The sequence below is a fragment of the Chelon labrosus genome, assembly GCF_963514085.1.
Source record: "Chelon labrosus genome assembly, chromosome: 15".
Taxonomy (NCBI): Eukaryota; Metazoa; Chordata; class Actinopteri; order Mugiliformes; family Mugilidae; genus Chelon; species Chelon labrosus.
The window spans coordinates 16,356,267-16,372,797 of NC_140348.1; the positions used below are offsets into that span (position 1 = coordinate 16,356,267).

The window sequence follows — 16,531 nt, forward strand, 5'->3', positions numbered from 1 at the left end:
AGGTCACGAGAAGCCTTCCCCTTCGCATGTCAAGGCTATATAGAGTCAAACTATCTTTATTATATAATTATGCTATAAACTCAGTTTCATTTGATTATGTTCATGTAGTTTTGCAGAATGAAATACAGCATGCAGACTTTTGTCACATCCTGAGGAGTAACTAGATGCTGTGCTGGTAGAGGCATTCCAATAGTTTACTTAAATATACTCTGAGGCATGGTGGTGCTGTGGTAAACACCGTCACAGCATGAAGGATCCGGGTTTGAACCCGCAAGCCAGCTGGATTGTGGAGTTTGCATGTTCTCTCTGTGCCCAGTGGGTTTCCTTCATGTAGTCTGACCTCCTACCCCTGTCCCAAAGCATGCATGTTAGGTAACTGGTGATTCTGAAACGGCCTTAGGTGTGCATGTGACAGTGAATGGTTGTTTGTCTCTTTGTGTACCTGACCTCTCACCCGATGGCAGCTTGAATAGGGTTCACCCCTTTCAACCTTCAACGGGATAAGTTAGAAGTTACTGTTAACTTACATTAAATTATCAGCTGTATAATCCTGTTAAATGCAGAATGTCACTGTAAATTTTAGTTTAGTAGTCTAACAGTATCCACACATGTTCAAGTGCTGATTATTCATCCACCTCCTTCTTCCATTTCCCATTTTAATTTTGCTTATCAACACAAGAATTTTAGTTGTTCTTCACCTGGATTGCTGTCAGATTTATTCGAGCTGGATTTATGTTAACATATTTAATATTAGAGTCTTGACTCTGTGTATTCAGCTAATGTGAACTAGCCTACTTTAAAATACAGATCTGCACAGTTGCTGATTTTAATACAGGGATGCATGATGTTCCTTCTCTTCTGTCATTCTGTCTATGTGCGTCTGCAAATGTGAGTAATTGACTCTAATTTGTACTTATATCTGTTGGCTCTTAAATCTTTGCTCGTTGTTTTGATTCGTTCATGTTTTTGTACTGTTGAGTCAATGTTAGTGAAAGGATATTGAGAAAGCATAATTATAAATTATAATTATTATAGTTCTTTTCCACACTAATTCTGAACACACATTTATTTTCCGCCGGTTAAGAAGAATAAATCTTGAGAGAGGATAAAAACACCTGTCAACCAACAAGTCTCCAGTCTAATAAAAAAACAAAAAAAAACAAATGGACTTTTAGTGGGATGTCATATAAGTTTCTGAACCCGCACACACACATGCTCAATTGGACATATATCATCTCCCAGCATGTTTTTCTTGTAGCCACCGTCTCAGTAATTCACTGAATTGAAAGAGAAAAGAAAAAGTAAAAAAAGTCAGTAAGCACTGTGTGCATTAATGGTATGGCTGGCTACCACTGATGTTAGGCTTTGTTTTGCACTGATTTAATGTATATTTTAATCTTGGCTTGAAATTTTTAAGACATTTTCTTTCCTAAATGGCTGATAGTTTAGTTTAGCCCTATCTATTTTGGCTCTCATTTGTTCTATGAGAAAAAAAAAAAAAAATCATTTTAAAAGCTTGTATTTTGTTAAGGCACATGGTCACTTTGTACAGATCTGGCAACTGCCACACTGTACAGTGTGGTTCTAGACGGATGCCTTGAATTAACGTATTATATGTGAAATTATTTAAACATTTTGGGTAAAATTGGAGTAAACTTTACATTAAATATGCAGTTACTTCACTTTGCTCTTGGGTTTTCCCTAATTTTCACAACTGCTGCAAATCTTTACAAAGGATTTAACTGATTAATTTTTCATCCTCTGTACTTTTGGAGGGAGCTGAATCATAGGCCATGAGCAGAATTTCAGGCTTCATACACCCATTGGACTTCAGGCATGTTTATTGCCCTCAGCTTTTAATCAGACTGACATGTAATGCAGCAGATGCAAAGGTTAACAGCTCTGCCAAATCACCCGCTACCCTCTGACCGCAGCCCCATGAATAGCAGGTTGGGAAGAGGACAAACTATAAAATCATCAGGTGTTCGTAGCATAAAAAACTGCCTTTTGATTTCTGACAATGAGTGGATTTATTTTATCAGTTTTTTGGATGGATTTCAGCTTTTCATGCTTTATGGTGGGAAACATAACTCTTTGTCTGGATGAAAACCAGAGCTGCTTTAATCAAAAACTGGCACTGATGGGGTTTGATTCATGCCACAGGTTCACATTCTTGCAAAACCAATACTTACCATTCTATTTTTCTTTCCATCTAAAAATCACCTCCAGTGAATAACACCTACCTGTGGGATAAACTGAAACAATTACAGTCATTACTACTGCTGTTGTTACTGTAACAGAATCGTGTTCCCTCGTATTTATTTAACCGTTTACGTGCAGGACATGTTAAACTCCTGAGTGTTGTTGCTCCATCTTGTTAAGTATCAGCACACATTTCACGCATGACTTATTACTGTGCTGAGTTTCTCCATTTAGACAAATGCCCCCAGCGGAAAAGGGACTCTGGGGATCTCTCACCACATCCAATAAACTTAGAAAATGAAGGATTTGCATTTTCACACCATGCAAGCATTCGGCTGACCTCTCTGTTAACCTTCCACCAGCCATCCTTTAAATTGATCCTTTACCCTCCCACATTTTCCCTCATGCCCCGCCCTCTCACCTCGTGCTTTTACATTAAAGGGTCTAATATCTGAGCAATCTGGCTGTTTAAGCCATCGCCCCTTTCCATGAAGTCGTCTTGCATAGGAATCGGTCTAAGCATGACTGACCCATGATGTCAGGGTCGCAAGGAGATTGTTGAGTGTTAAGGACGTCCTTGGAAGCAGCAGAGAGGGTTAAAGCGCGGCCATGACCCTGCTGATGGAGTGCTTCTGTGTGGTCGAACGGGGTCACAAGTTCAGCAAGGAGCAGCGAAAGGTTATCCAGGACTGACAGGACACCTACATCCATCCAGTGCCTAAGGGGAAACTTGTCACACTGACAGCAGTTTTGTGATTCTTCCTACCCGCTGTGGCTCAGTAGGTGGAGCGGGTTGGCCACGAATCAGACAATTAGCGGTTTGATCCCTGGAATGTGCCACATGCCGAAGTGTCCTTGAGCAAGACACTGAACCCCAGTGCCCCTCAGCAACCCCAGGTGCTCCCAGTGCATATCGCTTATCTGAGTGAATGGGTAGATGCGCCTGTGACTGTAAATTGCTTTGAATACCAACAGGTAGAAAAGCGCTATATAAAAACAAGGCCATCTACCATTTACATCAATGGTCTGCTTAATCCATTGTTACTTGTCCATCTTCTGTTCTTCCCGTATGTTCTCTCATGAGTTTGATGTGATTTATGTACGTGACAGGTGCTGAACAAATATACACACTCTCAGGAGTTGCAGCCGTTATTCCCATAAAGTCAAAGTCATATTCTCACAGCACCTCTCTCCTTAGTCCAACAATTATGCGAAGGCCAGAATAAATGATTTCGAAATTTCTGTCATCAAATGTGTCCTTTCTCATAACGCTAAAGAGAAATACTTTTCCTGTGAAGTAATTTAAATTCATGATTTGGGAATTGAGAGGAATCAGTTGAACCACATTGTGTTTATTCAGTGTTTTTTATTTTTAACCTGATCTAATAATAACAACATTAAAAAATTGGCCTCATTATGATGCTTGACTCGACTCCTGCTGCCTCATAAAATGAGCAAAACATTCAAGTCCCTGGACTGCAATTACGTTGCTCAGAAACTCAACCTGTTTCCCCCGACATGTGTGCATAAATGTATCCATTCCCACAAACGCTGGAAGCAGGCGAGCAGCCGGATCGGTCTTCCTCTCAGGCTGTCCTTGATTGAGGCCTCTCCTCATTGGTACAATTGGGCAACCGGCTGTGGTTAGAAAAACCCAGCAGCATGGAAACATTTAACCAGGCTAAAGGATGGCCCTCACCCTGACCACCGCAAACACTCATAAAACACAGCCACATGTAAAGGATTGAAAGGATGATTGCTTCTCTTTTATCCAGCGATATCCCGTACGAGGGCAGTGGGCCTGACTAACGACATGGTGTTTATAATGTGGCATGTAATAAGACATGATTCCACTCTCTTAACCCGGATCCTTGAACTTTATCATCCAATTTATTAGCTGTCTTTAGACACAGAGCCAACAACTGTAAAAGTAAACGACAAGATTAGGGATTGTGTTATTGGAAGAGGCTGTACACAAGGCCTCAGAGTGTTTTATTTGAAGGGTAGACTACACCTAGACACAGTCCAATTTCCTCCAGCCAAAGGCTTTTCATCTTCTGGAATCCCGTAGTCTCTCAAACTCGTCAATCCAAATCCACGATGACAGGTCAAACAGAAGCTAAACTTTCTCTTGGTTTGATTCCAGTTGCCCAGAAATACTGAAACACAAAAGAAATTGCCGTCTGTTTGTGCCTCTGTGAATATTAAAGACAATTCTGGCTTGTTCCTTTGTCATAAGATAAGATAAGATAATACATGTTTATTAATCCCACGTATGGGAAATTTTCTTGTCACAGTAGCACGGAATTTGGGCCATACACATTTAAAGCAATATTGTGCTTTGTTATAAAGTAGCAGTCTATGAGTTGCTAGCCAGTTCTCTTGCTATATTCTGCATAGGATGTATTGTGTTGCTATTTTTTGGGTGAGCTTTTTCTATTTTCTGAAAAAATGTACGAGTTTGTTTCATTTCAGTTTAATTCAGTTAAGTTTTAACCAGTCTTCACGGTACCTTCAGCCCAAAACCCCAAGAGTGAGCACCATGGGAACAGTGGCAAGTAAAAACTCCCTTTCAACAGTAAAAAAAACCTTGAGCAGAACTCCACTAATATGGAGGGACCCTTCAACCCACCGGGTAGGTTAAACACAAGAAAAGAGAACAGAGGAATAACTAAAAGAAGTAAAAGCAAGCAGATAAATTCGGTTCATGTGCCGTATAATACAAACATGATGACCTGAAACATATGAGTGATGCTTGATATGTTTCAGGCCAACAGTGAACAATATAAACAGACTGTTCAATAACTGTTTGTATTCTGGTAAGTAAGGAGTAGTTGGACCTTACCAACCGTTTTTCTCAGGACTAAATCAAATCTTAAGGCTTAGTCTTAACTCTACATTTGAAAGACAGAAAGAGAAAGGCTTAAATAATACCTTAATTCTTTCTTTGAAGTAACACATCCATGCACACAAACTCAAATAGACGGACACACAGCTAAACTCCATCTACGTGAGCTCAAGTTGGGGCCTGTGACTGACCTCTAAAGGCATCAATGATATTATATATATTTATATAGGTATAATATACGAGTGCTGCTTTCTTCAAAACTGGTCGGGGGACAAATAACGGTGTACACAGTGTGATAGGAAAAAACTGGAATAGGAAGCACAGCAGGATATTCTGTGTGGAAACCTTGCCCGTATTATTTCACTAAATTTATCTCATTTGGACGCGATGTATTTGACCTATGGCTGCATCTTACAGCTCCCAGATGGACAATACAGTAAGAGGATTTTCCACCTTAATTCCCAACAGGCCTTTTCTGTGTTTTTTGACACAAATGTGCAGGTTAGCTCTGTCACCTTACATACACACACTGCGTTATGAAATACAACAGGATTTCCCCAGGAAGGAAAACAAACTCCCACATCCACTGTCATATTCTTATAGTCTATTGCACTCCGTAGTGTAGTCAATACTGTGGAGTTCGAGTTGTTTTCCCTCCTTCTCGTCTCTTCTTTCTCTTTTGAAAGGGCATTGGTTTTTAAACTAGACCTTCTGTCTCTGAGGACTTCAGATTCAGAAAATCTGTACAGCTAGGCCAGATTACCATGAAGGTTTTTCCTCCACTCCTGAGTGAAATAAGGAAGAAATAAAGAGCAGATTTTTATGACTGAGGTTTGGTTAACATTAAAGAAATGCCAAACTATGTTATGTTAGGCTTTTTTTCTCCTCTTTGTAATAAAACGCTGCACCGCCTCAGATGTTATCATGTTTTGAAGTGGGGATTTTGTTGAATCTTTTATTCATATTTTAAGATCATTTTATATCCAATTCCTTCCTTCAGATTAGAATGGCTGAAGAAGGCATCTAGCAAGGCCTGCATGGGCCCAAGCGGCTGCCATCAGTCTGAATGGAACAGTGGGTCCCGGATTTGGGCTGCAGCCTCTTGGTTACAGGGCAAATACTACATCTTAAAAATTCTGACCACAGAATAACTGCTCATAGGACAGAAATATTGTTTCATACAGAAATAAAAAATTTTTGAAGACATATCAGAACTCCTCAGAACCAAGTCCAAACTCTGAATTGGTTGCAGTTCTCTTCTCTGGTTATCATCAGTGTGGAAATCTGATTCTATGTGCACATGTGTGCCTGTTTTTACACTTGAGAGGAATTGCCCTCTCATACTACAGTCCTTAACCTTGCTTCTGCAAGACAATGTAAAAAGACACTCCGGCTCTGTGACTGCTCAAGATGATGGCTGACAGGGTGCCCTTTGTCATCCTCTCATTGGCCACAAAGAAATTCTTCTCCTATCTAGACAGCTCATCTGATGGCATTCGTCAGATTCAAAAGAGTTATGTTGTTTCTGTTAACTAGGCCTGTCTGTGACGATGATGCAAGACAGACAGACCAAACGTCCTCACACTAAGCAGGAGACGCATTATGAGCAGGATGACGGGAAAATGAGAAAACGCTGCTTTCGCTCACCGTAATTTGCTGCCGCGTGAAGTGAAAAGGACAGGGATCTGCAAATACAATCACCACAAAAACAGTTCTGCTGTGTATGCTGAATAAACACAACAGATCAAAGTCGGAGGATCTAAGCCTCCAGAGTCAGGGCTGCTCAAATTAAAGTCTAAAACAGAAAAGATGTGTCTCTGTGTTTTTGGAAGAGAGAGCAGGAATAAGATTTTATTGGATATGCATTAAAGAAGCTGGCCTTAAATTCACAGTTGAGAAGCCAAGGATTACCAGCCACAACAGTGCACACACACATACACTGGAATCTCTACTACGTTGCCTTCAGCAAGCTCATTTGCATCTGGGAGTCAGGACCTCTCAGCCATCCAGCAAAGTCACGCTCTGCCAATCAAAATTAAGTTCTTGTGAGCAGATGGTAGTACTGTGCTGCAGTTCACCTTCTCATCACTGTGTCTGCTCTAGTGTTTTTACCATATTTCAGCTCACTGTTCTGATTTTCTGAGTATGTTTTTGCTGGAACGCAAGATTATTTTTTAGCCAAACATCCACAGGAGTTGGTGGAGAACAAAAACAAAGCTAAAAGGAGAGCAAATATTGTAGGTATACTCCTTACACGGAGAATGACAGTGACGATTCATGTCTGCTAAGTGTGTAAAGACCAGGCTACGCTCAGTCAAATAGTTAACTAGCACTTTTCATTTAATTTAGTGTATTTTAGTAGTTTAATTTTGGTAGTATTTAGTTAAACACACATTCTGCTGCAAGTAGACAAACAAAAATCAACGGCTGCAATTTTAAAGTGTTCAGAAATCTTAGACTGCACACTTAACTCTTTTCACCAGTTTGCTGCTACGGGGATTTAAAAGCATACCTGAAATGTGATCTGATCATGTGTACCTGATTTTATGCCTCGCTAACACTGTAATTCATCCTTTTAAACTGTGGAGGGGTCCCAAAATGAAATGCACGTTGCCACCTTGTAATGATGAATATAATCTGTGTTGACTGTAAGACACTAAACAGGGGAGGATTAGATGCTGTCTTCCCGAAAATTTCTCCTTGATCCGTATCTGTTTCACAACCACATACTTTTCTTGCTCCTTCCCTGTGTCTGTGCTTCATCTCTCTGGGTGAGAGACCGTTGACCTTTTGGTATCATTATAAATGGTTATGTGAAAAAAGAATAGCTTAGAAACAGAACACTTTCTCTTTCTCTGTGACAGTGTGTGCACACAGTGCCATGTATGAGTTCATGAATCAGCGGACGATGACCAACCACTCATGTCGGGGCTGCAGTGTATAACCCTCAACCACTAGGTGACTCCCTTGCATTTGTAGATGTTGTAATTGGGCTCCATCAAGGTGGGATACCTGGTGTTCCTGCATGTGTGGTGCAATAGCCCCATAGTGTTCAGCAATGAGAATATCTTCATGTTTAAAAACAATCATTAATGTATTGTTCTGCATTAATTCTGGATTTTGTGATCCTTGGAGCTCTCTCTGAGTCTGCAGATAAAACAGCCGGTATGAAGCAATATTGGTGAGATTGCATGAGCAAAGCAATGGAGCTTAGTAATAAAGCTGCTGTTGTAATTAAAATCAGAGCCGTTCTTCATTGGTTCTGGCACCAGACACCCACGCCGGAGAGAAATCTGCTGGACTCGGAGGAAGCGAGGGAGGAGGCTGAGAGAGTGAGCCTTAGTTAATATAGTCTCATGCCCATAGGCACAGAGGAGTTAGGCTGAGGAACGCTGTTGAGGCCGAGATGATGAGGAGGGTGAGGAGGAATAACGTGGGGGAGATGACTGCGGGGTGAGAACAGGCGAGGGAAAGTTTGAGAAGAGGGTCGCGAGGTCGGGCGGTCGGGCTGAGGAGTGATGCCGAGAAGAGATGTCTCTGTAGAGTTCACAGACCAAATGAAAACATGGGACTGTATTTATATTGTAAAAATAGATTTAAAGTTTAGATGGCAATCACTCACAACTACTTAAACATTTCTACCCCGTGGCATATCTTGTTGGTTTCCATAAGACTCACGGTGTCCAGTAAATGTTAGAAGAAGTTATCTGAACTCGGCACAGAGTGATTTATTACCATAAATGGTGTTTTTACAAGGTCGTTTTATTTGTCATCATGAGGGCAGAGCATGTCAAATAAATCTGCACACACACCGCCTGATGTGGCCACGGTGGCATGGCTGAGTCAGCTATACGCATTCCTCGTGTATTAGTAATAACACACAGCTCTGCAGTCTTAACATGCATCAAAATTTCTTTTCTCTTTTATTAAATCACTCAGTTGCTGTCGTTGAGCAAAACACTAAACCCCAGTCGACTGCGGATTATTAGACAAGTGCTTTGAATGTCACCTCTGCCACCGAGTGCTTACATGTGGGTTAATAACTCCTGCAACTGTACATTTGGATCTGTACGCTGTGTGTTGTGCTTATTCTCTTTCACCAACTCTGAGGGATGCATGAAGGGATGAATGAAAAGTGAAACGATGACAGAAACCCTGGCAGTTATTGTAGTTTCATATTTTTCAGTGGTGACTTCTTTTTTTTTTATTACTGTTTCTGTTTCTTTCATTTCTGTTTAGTTTCAGTTTAGTTATTAATGTTTGCATATGCTGAGTTCTGGTTTAGTTTTCATTAGTTTCTGTTATTACTGTTATACGGGGGGTGGGGGCGGCATTTGTCCGGTCCAAGATTTCAGAAGTTAGAATTACAATGCAAACACTTTCAGAAGGATATCGAGTCACGGTTGTTAAGACATCCCTTCTCGGCAATGCTTTCACTGTTAGTCCAGTAAACCAAAATTATTTTTCACACCTAGTTTGATTTATAACTTAAATTAGTTATAATATCCTCAGGCCAAAGGGATTTGACTGCGCAATCAGTCAACATGAATGAATCGTTAAATTAGTCAAATAAGTCAAATTAAACTTTTTTTTATAAAGAATTTACAGATTAAATTAACAAGACTTAAAGTCTACAGCTGTTATCACTCTGTGAAGCTGTATTAATGTCGCTTTGTTCTTCTGTAAATCCTCATAATGACTATGCTAAAGTGCAGATGTTGAGCATGTCCACCATCATAGTTTGTCTTATTAGCGTGCTAGCATTTACAGGTATTGGGCAATAAACCAAAGTAGTGGACAAATATATATACTGGCCTGATAATGTTACCATGTGAAAGGTACTTTCTTCATCCAAAAGTTCTCCAAGACATTTCAGCGTAGACAAATGTTAACTTCATGGTGGTGCAGGTCAGTCGTCAGGGGATCACTTAAGTCAGATGTTCATAGGAATGAATCCAATATCTTAAGATATTTGAGTCCATAGAGGACTAAAGAGGACAATCTTGAATTTCCCTCGGGATCAATAAAGTATCTATCTATCTATCTAATACAGGACAGGATAATCAATATTACCTTGTCTGCAAAAGTCGTATCAATAATTACGTTTAGTGAGACTTAATTAATATCACTAGTTTTGGTGCACAGTTATTCCACACTTAGTTACTCTCTGCACCGTAAATGCCACAAATAACTTTGACACTAAGCCGGAAACAAGCGAAAGTGGTACAAAAACACAAAAGTGTCTTTGTTAGAGATTTAAGGAGATTTATGTAGCTTACTTTGGCCCCTACCAGGAGTCAGTGTGTGTGTTTGTGTATGTGAACTTTGTGACTCCGACTGCGCCACTAGGCCTCTGCTGTGCCTGAACAAGCTTACCCCTCAGCCAGACCTGCGTCAGCCGCTTATGTGGGCTTGCATTCATGCATGTGTAAGTGTGTTAAAGGGTGTCTATTTGTTCTCGGGCTGTTTTATCCCATATCCACGCCATTGTTGTGCTGCTCTTAAAGTGACATTTGTTTATAATATTTGCAAAGCTGTAGAAATTACTTTTTGTTTACTGACGCAAGCTGTAATCTATTTCATCAGTGCTCACTCTTGCTGAAACAAACTTCCAGAGGATGCCAAACTGGAAGATGCGAGAATTACTCTGGGCTTGGGAAAAAAAATAAAAAAGGCGTTTGTGTGAAGTGTATCAGATGGTTTGATTGCACAGAGTCACCCCAAATTTTCACAATGAGGTGAAATCACACAGAGGGGAACCAAGAGGAAGATGTAAGGACATTCACTGGTTGGAAAGTAAGGTCAGGGATCTTTTCTGCAGTTCAGGGCTGCACACAAATTACAGCTAATAATTCTGAATATGTGTGCGAGTTAGTTTTCTATTAAAGCTTCACAGATAATTTTTAACCAGCCTTAATGACTAATGTGACGGGCGGAGCAAATGACCCTGAGCTTGAACGGTTTCACCTTGGCATACAAGGTAGAAAACTAAACCAGCTGAAGGTGGTATTGTATGAGTGGATGTGTGTGTGCGTGTTTGTGTGTGTGTATGATTAGCAGTTACTGGAGCAACAGTGGCATTTTGTCACAAACCTTTCTGAAGTAAACTCGTCCGGTTTAAGAGGCTCCACATCATGGCGCTGATGGATTACGCTGCTTTAGCCTTATTACCGTCCATGAATCAAGCTAACAGTCTACTATGCATCTAGAATGCTACTTTAGTTACTATTAGGTGACCAGCTATCTTAGGGAATATCTACAGGGAACAGGTGATGGGGAACTTAGAGAGCATTTGCTGGATTGTAGTGGAGTGCATCTGCAGGATCCTTGGTGTTTCTACAGCAACAGGTGAGAAACAAATCTGAAAACAAACAGACAAAATGACAAAATCAAACTCATGTGTATGGCTTATTGTTTCAGCATGAGCCTGATTTTATTCACTGGCTACACTCACTCGCAGATTCACAGCAGACTGTCCCTGTGAAATTCTGAGGTCAGAGGTTACTCCTGTAAAAACATAAACAAGCCAAAATTCAACAGAAAACAGAAATAGTGTTGGTAGAATTTTCTGTAAAGTGCATCCTGTTGTTTAGCTATGAGATATCTGATACTACCAGCTCTGAAGTAACTCTCTTGTGGGGAAGAGGCGTCCAGCTGGGTTTTTTATGAATGTCATACACGCAAAATATTAAAAAGCCAGATCGTGATGTTAGCCAACCATAGTCTTGACCTCTGAGAACACCAAACCGTCTTTCTATATACAGGAAATAAAACCACAGTCGATCGCACACATCCTTGCTGTTATTGTCCCACCTCCTCTGTTTTCCTCAGGCGTATTGGGACAGATTGCGCGCAGCTCTCTCAGCCACATTAAATCATGATGGGGGAAATGGCTCTCTGGTTGCAGCCGCCTTCAAAAAATATGGGACCCCCTATACTTAAATTCAAACAGCTGCAAACGCTGAACATTTACCGAGAGACATGCGCCTCACATAACGCCAGCACCAAGACTGTGCATCCAGCTGGGTTATTGGGCTTCTGGGATCACAAGCTGTTATACATTCACACCTACGTGGGCTTTTTCCATGCGTGATTTTTATATGTGTGCGCATGTATGCATTTTTACGCATGTGTTTGTGTCTCTCACGGGTTGGCTCTGCGTTCACATGTGTACATGTCTGGGTTGGCCTCCGTGTGTGTTCTCCTTGCAGACACACTGTTCTTGCAGGGAGGACATACATGTTAATGTCGTCTATATGCAGCGTTAATTCCTCTCACACTCTCTAAACTACCAGAAAGCATTAAGCTGCATTCCCTCGATTTTTCCCTCTGGTGCAGATTGTATCTCTGGATTTCTGGTAAGCAGGGCTAGAGAAATTGCTTCCATGTGTTTAGCAGCCATCCCCACTTAATCATGCTTACCTCACAGGGAAAAATAGGTCTTTCTTCGCAGTTTTAAAGACTTTGTTGTCGCAACATTTCTCATGTTCTCTCACAACGACACAGGAGTATCCTCTTCATGTACTATCATAGAAGTTTCACCATCCGCACCCACACAACAGTAAGAGGTGGGTGGATTTAATTTGCTTTGGATGGAGTCAGGCCAGGTGTTTCCCCCGCTTCCCAGACTTTGTGCCAGCTCGCCAACTGCTGCTGGTCATGTTTACCATAAGAAGTCAGAGTACAATGACTTTATTTTACCAAAAATAATTGCTGATGTGTTCAACCAAACCATGTCATCCCATCATAATCCCTTTTCAAACACATAGAATAGAATAGAATAGAATACAATAGAATGGTGCCTCATCATACTATCACATTCGTTTTTTCGGGATGCCATGTTTGCAGTTTATTGGCAGATGTTCTTTGATGGGTTAAATGTCAGTTCAAATGAAATTACGTAGCTTTCTGGCAGTGATATGATTAGTGCAAGCATGAGTAAGCTATTACCAAAGTTTTGTGACCTTCACGGAAACAACAGCAATAATAAACTGGGTGCCCTCAAATATCTTCATATAACATACATCCTCAGGCAAAGTGTGACTATGAATGGGACCACTTTTGGAAAGTGCGTTGTTTTAGCATGATGGAGCATAAAATGTTTTTCAGCCAAGATTTAGATTAGTTAATCAGAGGCATCGCAAACTTCACGGCAACAAGAACGGCAGCAAGAATTCAGTAAATGCTTCCTTAATAATCACAGTGACAAGGGTATGAACTGCAGTGCAAAACAAAGTTGCATTAGAGTGGAAAAATAGCAGCACAATAATAACAGTGTTTACGTAACTTTGAGAGGTTTACTCTCCGCTGCATCCCTGCCTGCAGCAAATGTGAAAATCGTGAGCTAAGTCTGACATCTGGTGGACAGACTCTGTTCACCATTAACTCAGAGTAATGTCAACTGTCTCTTTTTCAGTGCTGTGTGCTGTTGGAGTGGAGACCGTTCACCAAGGAGAATTCACCAGCCTCGGCATCTACCTGATGTAAGTTTTGAGCGAACTCCGTGACGTATTCTAAGACTCTAAACCTACTGAAGCACTCCTGACTTACATGAGACTAAACTGTTGGCATTCCTAAGTTACAAATAGGCCGCCGGGATTGGTTAATGTGGCAAGGAATGTGCGGCCTAAAAGCTCTTAGAAAACAGTTCAAATACTGTGCCCGGTTTTATAATCTCTCCTGTAGAGAACTCACACTTTCAAAGAGATGCTGGGAAGGAGTCAGAAGGATGATGTGGGAGTGCAGAGGGCACAAAAGAGATCAATCCTCCTCTGCCACTTCTTATTATCTCTGCGTCCCTCAGTCAAACTCCCACAGAGCCACAGGAAAACATCTCTCCAAGGACGCCAGAAATGCTAGCCTGTTTATTCAGCCAGTACACAGGAGAAAAAAAAGCAGATGATTACCGTACACTCACATAAAAAGAAATACACAACTCTGATAAAACTTCAGAGTATATTGCTGGAGGCATTCTCCGATAATGATATGGTTATCAGACTTTTTAAACACAAAGCAGAGATCAAAAAAATCATATGACCCGCATGCCAAGTCTTCTGCATCATATTTTGGTTACTTGCTGTCCACATTTTTCCCTTTTGTCAAACAAAAACTGCAGAATACCGTCTTCATCCACGAGTCTAAATGCTCAGAAACTGACCTGTTTGGATCTCCTTAAGCGAAGCAGCTTACTGATTACACCTGTGAGACGCTGTCAGTTTCATCCTACTCATAATTTGTCCCCCCCAGAGCGTCTTCTGTTGGCATAATGATGTTTGAGCTGGCATATTTCCTGGATGCCCTCCTGTCCATGTGTTTGCCGTGAGTAGACAACACCCAGCATCTATGCTCGGCGAGAATACTGCAGCATGAACATCGTATTTAACATATTTTGCCTTATTAACATATTTAGCATGTTACTGTCAAAGGGAGTGCAAGAAAATGACAGGTTTAAAGATACAGAGCTGCCTGTGTTCCTCATCTATTTACCCTTTCCCTCTATAGCTGTCCTCCAGACTGGCAGCTGTTTGTGTTGTGGGGGAAGATGGGTCGCATTGGAGGCTTCCACAAATTCCTGTATTACTCCATCATGTCAGTGGTGTGCTTCTTGCACCCTGTGTTGGTTTGGCATGCAGTCATCCCAGGTAAAATGACAGGCATGGTCAGCACACTTTGCGGACAAGTTTAAAAGAAAGATATTTTCAATTTACATGATACAGGTTCACGATGACTCTGTTCTGTTCAAATGTTCCCAAAAGCTTTGACCAAGAACCAGGATGACCAATAGAACACTGAAATTGAACAAATCGCTCGTTTATCCATTTTTATCTCACTGTAATATTTCAATATTATAATATAATTTCTGATTGCAGGGACAATGCTTCTGGCAACCGCCTTTTTTAACTTCATACTGAGCAAGAAAACAAAGACCAAGTCCACCAAAAGCCAGCAGGAGAGCTACGGTGACCAAGGCCCGACCAGCGTCTGCGTGACAGAAAGCTCGGACAATGCATTCTCATTCTTCCACATGGTAACAGGAAGGAGAGGACAGGGGTCGGCGCTAATGAGCAGAGACCACTGCCTTGGACAGGGAGAGAGAGGCGAGAGCGTCCAGGCCATGCTGGAGCTGGATCAGACAGCAGCACCTAAAGATAACGACAGAGAGAGGAGGAGGTGGAAAGAGAGGAGGCCAATGTGCTTCAGAGGGAAGGAGGAGCCTGTGGAGAGAGAGATGGAGGAGATGGACGGATACTGCGAGCCTGAGCCAGACACCACATCAGACACAGCGCCTATGATTACTAACTGAACTGCTGTGCACACAAACAGACAGACTGAGCTTCTTACTGATAACACAAAGCATTTATAATGTATTCACGCTCACTGGGTTAAACTAGCTGGTGCTGCACATCAGCAAACATTTAGTTTTGTATTGTAAGTTTAGTTTATTTTATGCAATTACACATTTGAAATGTAAAGATTGTTAGTTTTTTTTTTTTTAAATATTGGACTGATTTGTATATTTTATTTCAAAAATGATACCTATGAACAAAATGCACCTGAAATCTGTTTTTAAACAGCGGCTATTTGAGCTTCAAGTGGATGCATTCAAAGAAATTAAATCTTTTGTACCTCCTTGCGAATGTGGGTGGTGTCAGGCCCGTCTTTCTCAAAGCCGGCCCTGATTGAAGGGCAGACATCAATGCGGAGCAATCCAATCCAGTTAGTGAATCATGCATTATTCATACCGCAATAAATTAGATCAACTGTTTCATTCATTCAGAGAAAACATGCCCGAGTAAGGGCGGCAGGCAGTGAAGCATATGCAGGTGCATGTGTTAGTCACATGCAAGCCTCCTCATTGTGCGTTTGTCATGTGTGCGCGGTGACCATGGAGACAGAGCTCTGGGAGGAGGACTCACGTTATTATGGTGATGAGAGAAACATCAGATCGCCCACCAAAGCTCCACCGCAGGCCTGTTTCACCAAACCGTACCCAACCAATGCACCATATCATGTATTTATGTGACACACTGAACAATGATAATAATGTGTGTGAATCAGACCCGAGTGCTATATAAATCACCACAAAATTTGCATATTTGTAATACAAAGGCTGGTATGGGAAGCCTGTATCAACATTACATTTGTTTTTCTTTTGTATTTTTCACGCTACAAAGGACGCGATTCTCTACACGGGCATTCCTCTTTGTTCTGGTCATAAATCAATACTGTTTTGTTCTGTCATAACACACATGCACACACACTGTACACACACTGTACTCCCCAGTCCTTTGTTCACTGAACTGTAGGTGTATAACTGTTCACATAGCCTTAAGAAGCAATCTCTCTGCAGCATCAAAGCTAAAGAGAGAATCAATAAAAGCAAAGAGCCTCATTTATCAGACAGCACCTCGCTGAGAACCGGGGCCAGACAGCAGACACGTGAAAACACACATGCGCATAAATAGCTTGAAGGTTAAACAA

At 41.2% G+C, this 16,531-nt stretch overlaps 1 protein-coding gene across 1 annotated transcript; it reads left to right on the top strand.

Moving 5' to 3' along the window:
- Nucleotides 1-11,322: 11,322 nt before the first annotated feature.
- Nucleotides 11,323-15,353, top strand: tmem72 (transmembrane protein 72; the record flags this gene model as incomplete). Its single annotated transcript, XM_084561085.1, has 5 exons — nt 11,323-11,398; nt 13,467-13,533; nt 14,297-14,368; nt 14,552-14,691; nt 14,920-15,353. The coding sequence occupies 5 exons, from the start codon at nt 11,323-11,325 to the stop codon at nt 15,351-15,353; spliced, it is 789 nt and encodes a 262-aa protein (XP_084417211.1).
- Between the last annotated feature and the right edge of the window lie 1,178 nt (nt 15,354-16,531).